The sequence below is a fragment of the Cervus elaphus genome, chromosome 1 (assembly GCF_910594005.1).
Source record: "Cervus elaphus chromosome 1, mCerEla1.1, whole genome shotgun sequence".
Lineage (NCBI taxonomy): Eukaryota > Metazoa > Chordata > Mammalia > Artiodactyla > Cervidae > Cervus > Cervus elaphus.
In genome coordinates this window covers 74,733,140-74,750,605 of record NC_057815.1, presented here as the reverse complement: position 1 = coordinate 74,750,605, position 17,466 = coordinate 74,733,140, and the positions used below count along the sequence as shown (strand labels likewise).

The 17,466-nt window shown below is 41.1% G+C and overlaps 1 protein-coding gene across 5 annotated transcripts in view; it reads left to right on the top strand.

The window, feature by feature from the left end:
* The window catches only part of MPPED2 (metallophosphoesterase domain containing 2), a 197,352-nt gene that overhangs the window by 48,366 nt on the left and 131,520 nt on the right, over positions 1 to 17,466 (top strand). For all 5 annotated transcript variants that reach the window (XM_043908516.1, XM_043908535.1, XM_043908524.1 and 2 more), the window contains exon 3: positions 2,577 to 2,758. In XM_043908516.1, coding sequence (XP_043764451.1) covers positions 2,577 to 2,758 — 182 coding nt within the window. The remainder of the gene's footprint in view (positions 1 to 2,576; positions 2,759 to 17,466) is intronic.

Below are 17,466 nucleotides of genomic sequence, written 5' to 3'. Positions count from 1 at the left end.
AAACCACTCAGAAATTGACTGATGTTTTAATAGTCATGGAAAATGATTGTCCAGCACAGAGCTAAGAAACCCAACATGTACTGAGCGGTGATTCGCTTCTGTAAACGGAGTAGGTTCCTAGCACAGGGGCCTGTTCACAGGGAAGGATGTTTATCTGTGCTCCTTTCTGTTTTATAAACTGAAAATGATGACTCTGATGTCTCTCTGATAAATTCGTGTAGACTCTTAAAGCTGGTGTCCCCAACCTCTGGAATCGGATGTCTGATGATCTGAGGTGGAGCTGATGAAATAATAATAGAAATACAGTGCACACTAAATTAATGTGCTTGAATCATCCCCACACCATCCCTACTCCCCCTCCGCCAGTCGATGGAAAAATGGTCTTCCATGCACCTTGTCCCTAGTGCCAAAAAAGGTTGGGGACCGCCTTAAAGGATTTTGATGCAATAGTTGTGCCCATAGCTTAGCTGAGTTACAGAAGGGAAGAAATGGGACTGTGTCTGTATTTGACCATTAGGATGAGAACAGAACTGGAAAATAAAGATATATAAATAATGAATTTATGTATACTTTTCAAGTCCAGTGGTTGATGAATTTTCTTGCAGACATTGGTGGTTTCAGCATAGATGTACACAGCCCCTTTCTAGCAAGCATCTTAAATTTGGGTGTAGGAATAGAATATTGTCACTTCCAGAGGGTGACACAGTCTGCTATGGAAGGAAACAGTCCTTCATTGTCTGGGAAAACTACTTTTAGAAAACAGGCAATGTCAACTGATACAATTTAGAACCACTGAGACAGTGTAATAGAGTCTCAGTAATGGAAAGGAAGACAAACATTTTAATATATATTAAAAAAATCAACAGTGGATACTATCAGAAGGGTTTCTAGGTCACTCATGAGATCTCAGTGGATTAGTGAATTTTCTTCATGATGACAGCATTGTTACTTTCTAACCTTTACAGGAAAAATCAGGTGTGTGTGTATATATATATATTTTGTTTGTTTGTTTTTGCAGAAGTTAAACTTTCTTTTTGGGTTTTCAGTGAGCCCCACTGTGTTCACCAGTTCACAGCCCCTGCATCCTTTTTGTCTTCTTCCAGTTCTTTCTTCTTCCTTACTTCTTCTCTGACAAAGGTAAAATAAAATTAAAAGACTAACCATTAAGGAAATGCGGGACTTGGCAGGTTGCATATTGACTGCCTTTGTGCCCCTCACAAACATTGCCATTGTGAAAACAGATTGTTTCTTTTTACAAAAGTGGGGAAAAGAACGAAAAATTAAACAAAGCCTTTGGAGGCAACTGGTACAGAGAATCTTGTGTTGAGCTTTCCCTGTGTTCTCTGCTGCATGTTAATGACCCAGGGTGGGGCGGTGAAATGAAATATTGTTCCTTATTTAACATTTTACGCTCTCATCTCCACATCGCATATTTGCTTCTCTTGTGACCTTCTCTTTGCTTTGATAGCTGCTTCTTTTCACCCATAATCCAACATAAGTGTACATTCCTACAGAGAAATTACAGGAAGCTGTCAGTGTAGAGTTAATATAGTTAAAGCATCCTTAACTCTGCTATAAACCCTTTAAATAATTAAAACTGTATGCTTGAAGAGTCAGATTTGCATTGCTTTACCAAGTTTATTTAGCACACTTTGTTACACTCAATTAAATGAGAGTGTTCTGTTTCATTTTCTTTGCTTCGGGTGGATCATTTTGCCTTTTGATTCTTATGCCTGAGTGTAATTTCACAGTGCTTAGATCTCTAAAACTGTACATATATTAATGCATATGTAGATCTGTACACACCCATTAAACGACTTACTATATTTGTACTGAATAGACTCTTTGCCCAAGGCATGTGAGCATTCCAAGTAACCTAAGGTGTAACTGGGGCCACAGGTGGTGGTAGAGAAGCAGCTGGGCAAAGTTCTTGGAACATCAGTGTTTTATTTAAAAGTCCTTTTACTTTGGCATCACCTTCCCTCCGCACAGTTTGATATGTGAATCTCTGCTTGAAAAACGTGATAGAGGTATTGAATGGTTCTAGAAAGGAAATTACATAGAAGTACTTACCATCTACTATGTCTCTTAACATTTCAGTTGGCAAAGCATGTGTAGAATGTTCTCCATAAATTAGTTCTTTGCTAAAGTTGTGCATGTTTAAGGAGGAATAAATTAGTTATCCATTTCCTAATGAGTAGTAGGATCAATTGGAGCATGAAGAGAGAGAAGATAATATCATTTTGCTTCCCCAGTTGGGGTTCAATATCCCTAAACTTCACCATTAATCACTCTCTCAGTTGCCTGGGTTACTTCTGACTCTACGTGTAAAATTGTCTGGCTTTTTAATTTTCCTACCAGGTAAGTAAGACTTTTTGAATTTGCCCAGTGGGTTTGGAGACGGGTGATGCAGTCTCTTTTGCACCCCAAAGGGTTCCTTGTTATAGTGGGCCCATCTGTCTTTGCATCGGTTTGTCTGGGTGCGTTCACGGATAACAGTCAATATGTATGTGCGATGACAATTACGAGGGTTCTAATATATTTAACTGTTATGGGATCTGTTATGTCTACTTCAGGGTCGACCCCATCCCATATGACACTCCAAAACCAGCGGGCCACACGCGGTTTGTCTGCATCTCAGACACACACTCCAGAACAGATGGTATCCAGATGCCTTATGGGGACATCCTTCTCCACACAGGCGATTTCACCGAGCTGGGACTGCCCTCAGAGGTTAAGAAGTTTAATGACTGGTTAGGTAAGGAATGATTGCGTTCTGGCGCCCCCAATTAACCTTTCCCGTCCGAGTGTCACTCACTGCGTCCTAATTGAATTAGAGCACTTGGAAGCCAGCTCAGCCATTTCTCGTATGATATGCGGTGGTGTCTAGCTTTAATCCAGTTCTGTTAATTAAAGATGAATTTTTAGATATTTAATTTTACTGTGCATCCTTTCAGCGCCTGGCCTCGGCGGCTCTGGGGCAAAGGGATGGAAAGCTTTGAAGCCGATCTCATCTCAGTCATTCTGCTTTAACGAGGGCACTCATTGGCACACATGAGACCTGGAATCATATTTTTAATTCATTGGCTCTGCCATTTTTCCCAGATAGTATGAGCAAAGATGTACCAGTAAGAGAATATTTCTAAAGAATGAGGAGGATGTCAGAGCCCTTATTTAAAGGGAGGGTCTTAGCACAGGGATGCTTGGGGGGCAACTTTCCCAAGTGAACCAGAAGGGTGTCCTGGATGTCCTACTGTAAAGCCCCAAAAATCTGGACTATGAAATCACCCTACACACTACTGTGAAAAAGGTAATGGCAACTTTGTGGTTATTGTAGGGGCACCCAGCGGGTCGGAGTTACTTGAAAAATGCTGACTCCTGGGTCAGGCAGTTGCCAAATATTAGCATTACAAGGGAATCATGGGGTTATTCACAGCAACATTAGATGACAATTCTTTGTAAGAATCCTCTTCAGTGAGGGAAAGAAGTGCCAGCGTTCTGAGATTTTAGAATCTCTAAAGACACTGAGGAATTACACTGAGATTTTAGAATCTCTAAAGACACTGAAGAATTACAGAAAGGGCAGAAATCACTCTGCAAGAATAATGTCATGAATAATGTGTCAGCCAACCAAAATCACTTAGGAGATTTAGGCAGAAACTTGAAAATTCATTTTCCATCGAACTAAAGCAAGGCTTGAGAAATTTTTAAATAATTGATTAAATGATAAGGTGTATGTGTTGATGGAAAACACTATTCATTAAAAATGGTTAAAATATTTAGAAAATAAACAATAAACTAATAACAACTATTTTGAGTTTTCTTGTGACTTGCACTTTATCCATCTTTTATAGAGTTGACACCAGAATACATAAATGCTCTTTTACTATTGTTTATTTTCATTTGATAGTATTGATAACATATTACATGATTTTGCATGATTTTCATATTTATCCTTTTTGATAGCAATATGGCATTTGTATTGTTCTGTATTTTTATTTAATAGGACAGCTCTTTCAAAATGAACTTTCAATTTGGTAACAGTTTTTCCTCTGAAGCTAGCACTGAAATGTGCGTTTTCATGCATATATGTCTTTTTGTTTCCATTGATTTATTTCTTAGGGCAAACTACAGTGTGAGTGAAGTTACTGCGTCAAAGGATATGGAATTATTTACGGTCCTTATTGTTTATTGGCATATTGCTTCCCAAGGGGGTTGTAGCTGTGTCCTGAATATACCAATTTTACCACGATCTTGGAGTTTTGTATTTTGTACTGTTTCAGTAGGTACTCAGTCATCTCACTTAAAATAGCAAGATATATTAAACATCATTCAGCATAATCCCATTTTTACAAGTGACTCTGATGCAGAGAAGTAAAGTGACCCGTGACAGACTATACTATGGTACAGCTGGGCCTGTAATCCCATTCTTTTCACTCCTCTTTCGCATGTTTGCTTTCCAGTACTATTACCTCTTTCTTTTAACAATTTGTATTTATGAACTATTCACAGACAGAATTATTTGGGGTTGAATTTGACAGTTTCAAGCTGTTCTGTGACAGCTGAATCAACACAGAAGTGATCTCGCTGCATTGACAATGTTGATTTGTAAGGAAAGAGTAAGCCTGTGGGAAGAAATACAAGACAGGCTGGATCCTGGTTATAATCTTGTTTAGCCACTGACCTTGGGCAACTGAGTTAACCTCGCTTTTCCCCTTGGTTTCCCTCTGCAGAACGAAGGATTAATACTACCTGTCTTTCTGGTTTGTTGTGCAGATTAATCAGTAAATGATTGCAGCTAGGAAGTTTTTGTGGGCCATTAATAACTGAATGGGGAATGTGGTGAATGAACCATCAACAGATATTTAAAGGGTAAAAACAAGAAGAGGTCAGAGGAATTATTTAGTGGAATGGAAGTAAACACACGGAGATTTTATAAAGGAATGTACTTCTTAGATGGAAAAGTGCCACAACCAAGGAAATAAAATAATAAATAAAATGCTGAGGTCCAGTTGCAAGATCAGTTTCTTCTCATCCATTTCCCTTCTGGTGGCCTGACGCAAGAGGAAGGGGACTCAGAAGGGGATGCAGAATGTGAGGCTGAAGGAATACCGCCCCCCCCCCCCCCACAGAAGTATAAGGGAAGAGAAGTTGGGAATCCCAGAGGGACAGCCCAGAAGAGTTCCGTTACCCTGGCAACCTCAGGGTGCTCCAAGGGTGAGAGTTAGTATATGATTACACGCTACCACTTGGCTCAGTTGGAAACCTCTTACCTGAAAAAAGCTGCCAGGTGGCCTAGCAGAGTGGAGGCAGGGGTCAGATCAGTCTAGGGCTTTAGCCATAATAGGTCATCCAACCCTCACTGGCATGAATCCACATAGACTTGGCCGGCACTTTGAGTCCAGGGAAACTCTCGCTGATTTCCATCTTTCTCCTTGGGTCTAGACTACCCTGATTCTTGGCAGCAACTGATCATCCCCTGGGCTCCTTTACTTTCCCAAAAGGCTATTTCTGCTTCAGACCAGGCACACCTTCTATCTGTCCCAACCTTCGAAAGTTGCTAATGTTATCCCCATTTTACAGATGAAGAATCTGGAGTTTAGTTGCCCAGGATCTTTTAGCGGAAAAGAAACTCAGAGAGTCTAAGACATGCACCCAAATTCACTCAGTGAGTAAACCTGGTGTTGTCTGAGCCCTTTTCTTTCCATCCTGTGATTTTACCAGTGGGCTTATGGCATCTAGGAAGCTTGCAGACTTGAGCTTGAACTAAAATGTTCCAGCATCTTCATGGAGACTTGAGTTATGCTGTTATTTGAAAAATGTATTTAATCTCACCTTAACCTACCAGTTGCAGGGGCTGAGAATCCCATCACGTGTTCTCTGTTGGTTCAGAGATGTTGGGTCCCTGGTTAATATGTACGTATGCCACCTGGCAGGAGGAACACATAAAGTTATTAATGCAGAGTAATTTATGAGATAAGCAGGCACAGCACAGGCTCATAAGACGATAGGACCCAAACTAGGTACAGCCACAGGTTGGGAAGATAGTGCAGCCTGTAATGAGAAGAGCCTGTGTTGAATTCCTTGCCTTTGTTGCTTAAATTTCTGAGCCTTGATTTTCTCATTTGTAAAATGGGCATGATAATAATACACCCCATGGTTGCTATGAGAATATATTCTGTGATAAAGCTTGTGCCATTCTCAACATGGCTTTTCTGATGGCTCAGCAGTAAAGAATCTGCCTGCAATGCAGGAGACAGTGTGTTTGATCGCTGGGTCGGGAAAATCCCCTGGAGAAGGAAATAGCATCCCACCCCAGTGTTTTTACCTGGAAAATCCTGTGGACTGAAGATCGTGGCAGACTACAGTCCATGAGGTAGCAAAAGAGCTGGACATGACTTAGTGATTAAAACAACAGACAGCAATCTTCCTAACACAGCCCCTGGCCTACAGACAGCTTTCAGCAGATAGTGTAGAGAGAGACAGCAGAGCCAGAGGCATAGAATCCATAAGGCAGAAACTGGAAAGGACTGAATCCACCTACCAGTTTAGGAGACACAGGACACGCAGGTTCGATCCCTGGGTTGGGAAGATCCAGAGGAGGAAATGGCAGCCCGCTTCAGTAGTCTTGCCTGGGAAATCCCAGGGACAGAGGAGCCTGGCGGGCTACAGTCCAAAGGGTTGCAAAGGGTCAGACACAAATGAGCAACTTAAGCATGCAGAAAGGATTGGCATTTTACTGTTTTTTTAACCTAGAAACTGAATTTATTAACTTGCATAATGTTCCATAGGTTTAAGAGGAATTTAGAGTGAAGAGGGAGTCTGAAGAAGCACAGAATAAAGGCTGAGGACAGGCCCCCCTCTTAACAGTGACACGTGGGACGAAACGTTGAAACTGTAAGAGGACTTGGAGGTCCCACCTCCTCATTTGATGGAAGGGGAAACTGAGGCCAGAGAGATTATATGAACAACTCAAGGTCACTGAGATAATTAATGGTCTCATTGAAACTGGGACTTGGTCCGGGAGAGGGTTGAACTAATATACATTATCTGTGGGTGGTGGGGGCTAGAAGCTGTACCTCCCCCCCCCCCCCCGCCCCGCATTAACATGTATCATTTTATGCAGTCCCCAAAATAACTTGTGAGATAGCTTCTATGATTTATGAGGAAGATATTATTAGCTTGTTTATTACCTGGGAGGAAAACTGAGCCTTGGTGAAGTTAACTTACCTAAGATCACACAACTGGGAGGTGACCTGAGAATTTGATTTTCAGTCTGTCAGACTCCACTTGCCACATGTGTTCTATCTTTTTCTATTCCCAACCTTGAGCTTGGGATCCCTGCCGGGAGGGACCATATTCTGGGTAAAATTGTTTTTTTAAATTAACTACCTGTCTAAACATAGGGCTTCCCAGGTGGCTCAGTGGTAAAGAATCCACCTACCAGAGCGGGAGCCACAGGAGACGCTGGTTCCATCCCTGGGTCAGGAAGATACCCTGGCGGAGGAAATAGCAACCCCCTCCAGTATTCTTGCCTGGGAAATCCCATGGACAGAGAAGCCTGGCAGGCTGTAGTCCAGGGGATCTCTAAACATACACACTCACGCGTATGTAGACTCAGAGCCCAGGATGGCTCTATGGCATTTCTCATATATGAGAGTTGTGGGGACAAGGTGCAGATAGGTCTTTCCCAAAGAAATAATTTTTATAGCCCCATTCATGTGATAGCTCAGATATGCTCCATGGATGTCATGAATGAATAGGCATTGGTGAGCTGAGCTGGGGTCCTAGTCACTCAACCATGATGGCATTTTCTTTTTTATCTTGGCAAAACTGCATCTCATTTACAGACTGGGCTTAAAAATAAACTTGCCGACTATAGATTAACTGCCAGTTAAGATGTTATTGTTTTTATTGCTAGTAAATTCTGAACCACTGAAATGCCTAAAGACAACTTTTGTGAGGCAGTGGGTTGTGTCTGGTCTTCCTTCACTTTGCCCCTATGGTGTTCTGACCTGTGCCACTTTGATGTTCTTTACTGATCCCTCATGTCCTCTCATCTTTGGAATATTTGTGGTAGCCTTCTTCTTGAATATGCATCTTTGCCCTTGGAGGCTACACAAATGGAGATCTCAACATTTGATTGCACACCCACCTTTGTGTTTCCACCTTCCAGTTGCACCCACACTGACTTTCTTCCCACTCCCCGAATGCACATGCCCTTCCTGTTGCAAGCCTTGTTTCCATTTTCTGAAATGACCAGGAGGCCTCCTTGCTCCTTTATGATGGGTTCTCTTTTCCTTAACACGGGGTCTGGCCTCTGTGCAGCCCTTCGCACGGCTGTTACGTCATTGTTTCCTTGTCTTTCCGCGCAAGACCACAGAGCATGCCCAGAGAGTGCTCCTTCTGCACCAGTTCTGAGTAGAGCCTGGAATAGTCACTGCACACAGCCGATTCACACTGAGTGAATGAATGAACGTAAGGGGCAGGGCTTTTTGTGTGGTTTTTTTGCACTTTTGGCTGAAACTTTAAAATTATATTGTACTGTATATAAAATGCCGTGCCCTTCCTTTTCCTTTTTGTCCTCAAGATATGTATCCAGTTGGTTGCTGTTAGGGATTCAAGGAGACTTTGAGCAGAAATATTTAAAAGGGGTTTATGGTAGTTGTTTTGTTTCCTCAATTAAAATTAGAAAGACAGGGTTCTTGGGTGGTCTGTTCTTTTAGCTAAAAGTTTATATACAACAATCTAGTCACTCAGAATCCCTTTTAACACAGCATCAGTATCATGAACTTACAATTTTGTATTTTCTCCTGCCTCAGTTGTCATTTAATAGTTCAGAGTGTCCGTTTCTCCAGGCCTAAAAGAAAGATTGAAGAGGCTCCTAAGGAGACTGTCAAGAAGAAGGTTCTTCATATTTGTAGGGTCACTGTATTAGGCAGTTATAACTGAGTGTGACTGTGGCAAACATCCCAGATCCTAGACACCAAAGTTGATTTTGCCCCCTTCAGAATAGTCGTACGGAGAGACTGTGTCCCTTTTCCAGTGATCTTGCTATTGGCCTGAAGTTTTGGAGCTGGTCTTTGGGGAAAGCTTTCACAGCCTGGGCTATTTATTTTATTATTATAATACATGTAGTACATGTTCATTCCTGATAACTTAGAAAATAGAGATAAGTGAAACAAGATAACAAAATTACCCATAGCCAGAGATAAGCACTGTTAACATTTTTATAGAATGTTCTCTATTGAATAGACTAGGGTAATTCTATATAGAATGTTTTCTATTGATACACACGTGAGCACTTTTTACCAAATTAGAGATCTTAGAGTAAGACTGTTGTAAGCTGTTTTTCATCTTAGCAATAGTTTATGAACAACTTTCCACATCAATAAATATGGCTAAAATACTTTTTCCCAAAAAAGAATACTTGCAGTATAAATAAGATACACATACATTATAGAAATTAAAGTTTTTGACATGTGCAAGGTAGAAAATACACATTTCTCCATGTAATCCTGTCTCTGGAGTAATTACTATTTGGTGTGTAGCACTTGAGACATTTTTCTTTTTGATTTTGAATATCCTGAATAGCAGCAAGTCTTTACCCTTTAAGGGTTTTTATTTAAGGAATATTTTGATTCTTTTTCCTTTTCACAATTTGTTGATTTTATTTTAACCATCCTCATCCATGTTCCCTGCTGCTATAATAGTCAGTCTCTACACATCCAGTAACCATTTCTCAGCAGCCCATTTCTGAAGGTGCACAGCTCATGGTACTGAGACGCCTAGCCCTTGCTCTGTAGTTAGTGGCCACACCACTAATTTCTTGAAGTGGGTTTCTAGGGTTCTTGGTCCTGGTAGAGCTATTTTCATTTTGTTTCTTATTCATCCTGTGATGATAGCTGAAAGCTGTTCTTCTTGTTCCTTTAGACTTCCATGAAAGGATGATGGTTATTGGAGGGACTGTTTTTCCCCCAAACTCCCTCTAAGGGCCCTGTTTAATGTCATGTTGTCTTAACCAAGAAGGGCAACAGAGTAAACCCAGAAGGACGTGGGTTTAGGGGAAGAGGTTGGGGACAGGATGGAAAGCCAGGCTTCACAAGAAGGAGGACCAGGTGAGAATGGTGTTGGTACCACCAAGGGTGAGCAGGAACCTTGGAGGGAAGGGAGCCGATGGGAAAGAAGAAGAGGAGCGTGGCAGGGTCATTTGACCTTGCCACCATCTCTGTTTAAGGAATATTTTGAAAAGTTAATAGAGCTATGCATATTGTCCCGTAACTTAAAAAATTTACAGCACTGTATTTTTCTGTATGGGAGCTGTTCCTATTGTTAGTCGCTGAGTTTGACTCTTTTGTGACCCTGTGGACAGTAGCCCACTAGGCTCCTCTGTTCATGGGATTCTTCAGGCAAGAATACTGGAGTGAGCTGTCATTTCTTCTTCTAGGGGAATCTTCCCAACCCAGAGATTGAATCTGAGTCTTCTGCATTCCAGGCTGATTCTTTACTGCTGAACCACTAGGGAAGCCCAAGTGTATTGGGGCACTCTGGCTCATTTATCCAGATCTTTACCACTGGGCTTTTGAGCAAACTCTGAGACATAGTGAAGGACAGAGTGCTACAGTCCATGAGGTGGCAAACAGTCAGACAGGACTTAACGACTGAAGAACAACAAAAATTAGTACTGGCCACCTACAATGTTTCCATTTTTTATTATTATCTGCACAGGTGTGATAAATATCTTTCTTGCTCTCTCTTTGCAAACATCCTTAGTTTAGAAGATATCTTCCTATAAGTAGAATTATTGCTTCAAATGATGTGTTTTTTAAAAGGGTTTAATACATATTGTCAAATTTCCCTCTGTAAAGATTGTAATTTCTTTCTAATGCTTTCAGTAGTACTGGGGAGTTTGTGTCACATATGTTTGAATATCCTCAGTGGGAGAAAATTCTCACTCTTTAAGGGCTTTTTAAAAATGACTATAAACTCTTTTAATTGTGAAAGCTTACATACTCATTGTGAGAAAATACAAATAGTTGTACAGAAAAAAAATCAAGGAAACTACTACTAACAGCTGGTGTGCATCCTGTCGTGTGGTGTATAAATGCACGTGTGTGTGCTGATCTGTGGAAAGCTAGTATGCTGTCAGGCTAAGGGCGTGCGTGCCAGATCTAGTCTGCCTGTGTTTAAATCTGCCTGGTTTTAATGTTGCTAATTTTGTGATCTTCAATTTATTCATCTGTAAAAAGAGATTTATGAATGCTTAGTGTATCTAACTTAAGAGGGCTGCAGAGAGGTTAAATAGGGGACCTGATAACAGGTGTCCAATGTGTACAGGTAGTGAATGGTCAGTAAATATCACCTACTACCCGAGCTGCCATGACTCCACCTTTCTGTCCTGTTGGTGAATTTCTTTTATTCCTCAGGATGCCGAAACTTCAGGGAGAGTAGCCTTACATTCTCTTGTGCCACAGGGCCCTCTGGCAGGTGGCCCATTCTGCTGGTGGAGTATCGAAAATGATGAGCAACATGGCCTGTCTGGTCCCCCAGAAACCTGGCCCTCTCTCCTTTCCAAGCGCCCCACACCCAGCACACATAGATATCTCTTTGGATTCTAGTTAACTTTTGAACCACAACCTGAAGGGGCCAGGCCTCCCCGTTCCCTGTCCCCCTCCTCAGTCTCCTGTCATCTCCCCCTGGTCTGCCTCCTTGAATCTATCTGATCCACTGGCTCCCCCGGCCCCGTCCGCCAGTATCACCATCTCTTTTTGTGAAAAGTCATTTCTGCCCACTAGCTCCTGTCTTCGGAGCTCCAGCACACTAAGCTTTAACCAGGTTATTGATGGCAGGTTTTAATTTATTTTTTGAACTCTTACACATAATGATTTCCACGCATGGTTTGCACATTTTAAGGCTTCTGTTTTTTTTCAACAGTACAAAATTCTTAGGAACTGGAATTTGTGAAGGGAGCAAGTTGAAATGTGCCATTTTGAATAAAAAGCAATGATATGACATAACGGCAACGAAATAAATAAGTCATGGGTTTGCAATGAACAGCGTGGTGACTATAGTTAATGATATATATGCTGTAGTGTAAGTATAGGAGAATATATATTATAGTCATATCCTAGTATAGTATTACATATTTGAAAGTTGCTATAAGAGTAGTTCTTAAAAGTTCTCATCACATGGAAAAAATTTGTAATTTTGTAGAGTTATGATATTAACTAGACTTACTGAGGTGATCATTTTGCAGTGTATACAAATATTGAATATATTATGTCATACACCTGAAACTGATATATATCAATTACACCTTAATAAAAAATAAGAACAAAACAATGATGTGACATATGGCAGTTGCTTTCTAGTAAAGTGCCTAGGAGTTTCCAAAAGAAAATTTCAGGAATAACTTGAGCAGGGGAGCCTCATTGGAATGTTTATAGTGATGTAATTTTATGACCACTTAATAGTCATCTCTAATAATGAGGTCAGGGTAAGAGGCTTTAAGAAAGGGCAAACAAGATGACTTTCCCGTGATTTATAGAGGAGAGTGTGTGAGAGAGTTCCTTAGAGCCTAGAATTCCATGATTCTTACTGTTTAGAGTTAATATCGGAGAAGGTTCATAATCTTTAGTTTGTTCACAAAAACAGTGTCTCACATGCTGATACTCTTGAACTTTTGATTCATAGTTTGGTTTTCCCACTTATCATGCTAGAGTTATAGTGTATTTGATAGTTTCTCTTTCTATTTAAATTTATTCATAGCTTCTCTTTCTAGGTAATTTAAGTTTTTTCCCTTAATATGAGATTCTAGAATAAAAGTGTCTGCACGTTATCTATATATTCTATCAGGTGGATATAGACATCCTGTTTTCCTGTCTGTAATAGTATAGAATGCGTATCTACTTAATCCAAATAACAGTTGATTCATGCTTACTATTTACTTGTCCTGCTTTCTATTGAAGAATCTTTTATCCTCAAGTTAATTACTTCATGATTTAACTCATATGTAAATATGTAAATACATTTTCCCAATAAAGACAAAATTAACATTCAAGTATAGTTCAGTTTGATATAGAATTAAATAAAGTACTTAAAAAAAAAAACCAAACACCAAACAGTTGAATATATTCAAATAAATAAGATTGGGTTTTGTTCCATTAGAAAGGCTCATCAGTGACCTCAGGATGTAAAGACTGGGTCGTTTGTGATCCGTGTGAACCTAATCCTCTCTGTTATGGCCAGCTATTTTCTTAAATTAACATTAATTATCCTGTCTCTAATTTATAGGACACATTTCCTCCAAAGGACCCAAAGTACCTTTGAGTATATTAGATCATTAATGCTTATAATGGTCCAGGAAAGTTGGTATGGGCAGACAGTATTTTCCCTGTCTTGCTGATGGATGGATGGAGATCCAGAAAGTAGAAGGACAGACTGGGGTCATACCGTGAGCCAATCCAGGAGCTGAGACAAGAGCTAAAGTCCCTGGACGTTGTCCCCACTCTTTCAACCTTCAGTACTAAAACTTTTTACTTCCTCCTTTGCTGAAATGTCCCCATCGCCTCAAGAGAAATATGCATGGCCAAGACGTATATAACCATTACTTTAACAGCCAGGTAGACACTTGACTAAAAAGGGGGAGTCTTTTCACATTTTTCCATATGAAAATTGTACCACTATTAAAAATAAATAAATTAAAAATGAGCTCTTCGAAAATAAAAATGCCCTCAACTTTTCCAAATCATCTGGCCCAAGAGGGAAGATTGGAGTCCCTAAATGTTACAGTCCTAAATCCTGGAGCCAGGATCCTTGTATCCCAGGGTGTGAAGGGATTTCCTCCTCCAAAGATTATTTACCTGTGAGCTAAGCGTTGCTCTGGACCAGGTCCTGCTTTGCGGAAGGTGCCGAGAATGCAGAAGGGAATGAGAGCAATGTTGCTGCATTCAGCATCCAGCCTTTGAGTGTCAGTATTATTTCCCTGATTTTATAAATTAAGCAGCTAGAACTCAGGGAGTTTAAACATCTTACCTGATTTTTCACAGGACTAGGGGCTTTATCTTCTGCCTGCGTGTGATGCTGCTTCTCATCATACACTATTTCTACATATCACGACCTGGGGGATTATTCTTATTCTTTGAGGTTTTATTTGTGGATTGGAGTCCTGATTATCTCTTAGTATCTCTCCAGATACTTGCATCTAACTGGAGACAAGGCATTTTGCCACAGAAGGTAGAAGGTACATAAGGTTCCTCAAAACCAGTACATCTCAAACTGAATTTCTGTCTCCTCCAAATACTGCTCATTTTCCTCAGTTCTCCTTCTGATTCTCATGACCATTTATCCAGGCGCCTAAACCGCCTCAACCTAAATATGATTATGTTTTGTCAGTTTACTTTCTTGAGTATCTATTGTATCTAAAGAAACTGCCTTGGCTCAGCCTACCATTCATTTTCCTGGAATAGTTTAATAACACTTTCTGAGTACTCATATTTGCTTGACCCACTACAAGAGTTAACCCATTTAATCCTCACAACATCCTGGTGGATCCATGCTGTTACCACCATTTTTATAGATACAGTGGAGGCCCAGGACCCTTTTCCCGTGAATTATCCCATCAGACTAATATTTTCTGGAATGCATTTTAGGAACCGTTAACTGATAGAATAAAGTTTGTCATGACATTCCAGACTCTTCATGAGCTGGTCTGGTCTATCTGCCCAGCTTCCTGCCCCGACATACTTCTCTCCACTCTCTCCTTAGCCCTTTGGGCATATGTCATATCTTTTCGTCTTTGCTTGTCCTCCAACCACAGCAGACATTCTGGTCCAAAGTCATTCCCACCTTATCCATCTCCTGGATCTGTCAGTCTCTGCTCCAATGCCACCTCCTTGGTGAGATCTTATTTTTCCCTATTCTGTGTCTTCTTGTTTATCAGACTGATGATAACCAGTCTCCCTCCTCTGAATGAGAGCTCCGTGAGCGTATGGACTTGCCCCATTTACCACTGTTGTATCCTCTGTATGCCTAAGAGCCCTAACACACAGGAGCCGCTGAGCACAGATGCGCCGAGTGGGTGGTGGTGGGAGGAGAGCAGGGGCGTGTCCGCTCCTCGCCGGTGATGAGGACGCAGGCCCGGGGCCGTGTGCACAGTCAGCCTTCAGCACAGTTTTGCTGCATAACTCAATGTTTGCTCCTGTGGGTCCCGCTGCCTGCCTGCCAGTCTTGTGGCCTTTCTTCTGTGAATTCTGTTCATTCTTTCAGGCCCGATTCAAAGGTTACTAACGCTGTTATGAAACTGGCCCTGCCTTTCCAATTGGTTGTCATCCTTGCCTCCCCTCTGTATGGTGTTCACACTGTTAGCACATGTTACTCTAGGGCTGCTGCTCTCCTCTTAAAAAAAAAATGTATATATATATATATGTGTGTGTGTGTGTATTATTTATTTATTTATTTATTTGGCTGTGTTGTGTCTTAGTTGAGGCATGAGGATCTTTTAGGCACACTCTCTGGCTGTGGCGTGCAGGCTCAGTCGTTGCAGCAGGCGGACTCTCTAGCTATGACGCGTGCTTAATTGCTCCAGGGCATGTGGGATCTTAGTCCCCTGATCAGGGATCCAACCTGAATCACAAGATGGATTGTTAACCACTGGACCACCAGGGAGATCTCTTATCTCCTCTTTTGATTGTGAGTCTCCTAAGAGCATACTTCCAGAGGAGTCTTTGGCAAATAGGACTCTTCAGTAAAAGGTTTGGTTTCTTCACTGCCTAGTTGGACTTCCATGAAAAAATGTGTTGCTTCCCTGGTGTTTAGCCACCACGTTTCTCCAACAAGGAGAAATTGAGATGTGAGGGTGATGTTTGAGGAATATCCTTAGAAGATGTCAAGAGCCCTGTAAAATGTTAGAGATGATCATTTTATTTTTAACATCACATTGCATCACATTCTTACATCGGAACGCTCCAGATGCCTCATTTCCAGACCCCACCACAGGTTTCTGGGTGAAGATAGTCATCCTTGTCCCAGAGTGACCCTGGGTTTGAACGTGCTGAGACTGCATAGATCATTTCCATTTCAGCTCTCTCACCTCCTCCCAGCCCGTCTGCATATTGTTTCCTGGAATCTTTCCTCCAGCTGTCCCCTGGGTTTTTGACTGTCATTTTCGTGGCCCTGAAGCTACAGGGAGAGTCAGTTCTGCTTTTAGTCTATCACTCGACTCACTAATTCCTGACATCCTCCGTCTCCCCCTTTGACTGATAAATTTTCATTATTGGTTTTGCGTGAGAGTCTTCAGGGTTTCACTCTGCCTGACCCCTGTGGTCACTTAGTGATTACATGCGCCAGCTGAGGTAATTTATTCACTTTGTTTTGGTGTGAACATGTCCCATGGGTCTTGTAACTGCTGTAATCACTTGACCCTAGTGACTGTTAAATGCTTTAAACACAGTTATTTTAAATTTATAATTGTTTTCATTAAAAATCCCTTATAGTAACTTAGCTGACCTTGCTGTCAATGTGGCATTCTGTGCAGGAGGAAGAAATGAAAATATTATGATGCAAATAATATAGTACTCATCAGAGATAACACAGCAAATCATTAGCTCACCCTACACATGCTCACTTTGAGTCATGCAAGGAAGATGAGAAGAGGACATAATTATAGCATTGTCCACATAATTCAGTTAAGTTACTTCTTCACATGGGGCAGGCCGATAGCCTAGGGAGTGGAAGGTGGAGTGGAGTCCAAGGCGAAGCACCTGAAGGGCCATTAAGGTGCAGACAGCACTTCTCACACCAGTGGGTGGCCCCAGTTGCTTAATCATTTTTTCAATGAATATTTTTACACTTCTTATTTTGAATCAAATTTCAGAAAAGTTGCTTCCCTGGTGGTTCAGCTGGTAAAGAATCTGCCTGCAATGCTGGAAACCTGGGTTCGATCCCTGGGTTGGGAAGATCCCCTGGAGAAGGGAACATCTACCCACTCCAGTATTCTGGCCTGGAGAATCCCATGGACTGTATGTATAGTCCATGGGGATGCAAAGATTTGGACACGACTGAGCAACTTTCACTTTCTTTCGGAAGAGTTGCAAGAATAATACAATGAATTCCCATTTACCCTCCACCCAGATTACCCAATTGTTGGTGTTTTGCCTCATTTGCTTTATCATTCTTTCTCTGTCTGCCCTTTTCTGAAGTATTTGAGAGTGTGCTACAGACATTGGGTCCCTTAAATATATTTCAGTGACTTTCTTGAAAACATGGCTATTCATTTACGATAAGCCACTGCAGTTTTCAAAATCAAATGTAAATTGATACAACTCTATTATTACTCTCAGACTTTTTTTTCCAAATCTTGTCAGTTGTCCTAGCAATGTCCTTTATAGCATTTTTTTTCTATTCGAGAATCCAATCCAGAATCATGCTTTGCAGTTAGTAAAAACCAAGCCAAATCAGACTAAATCA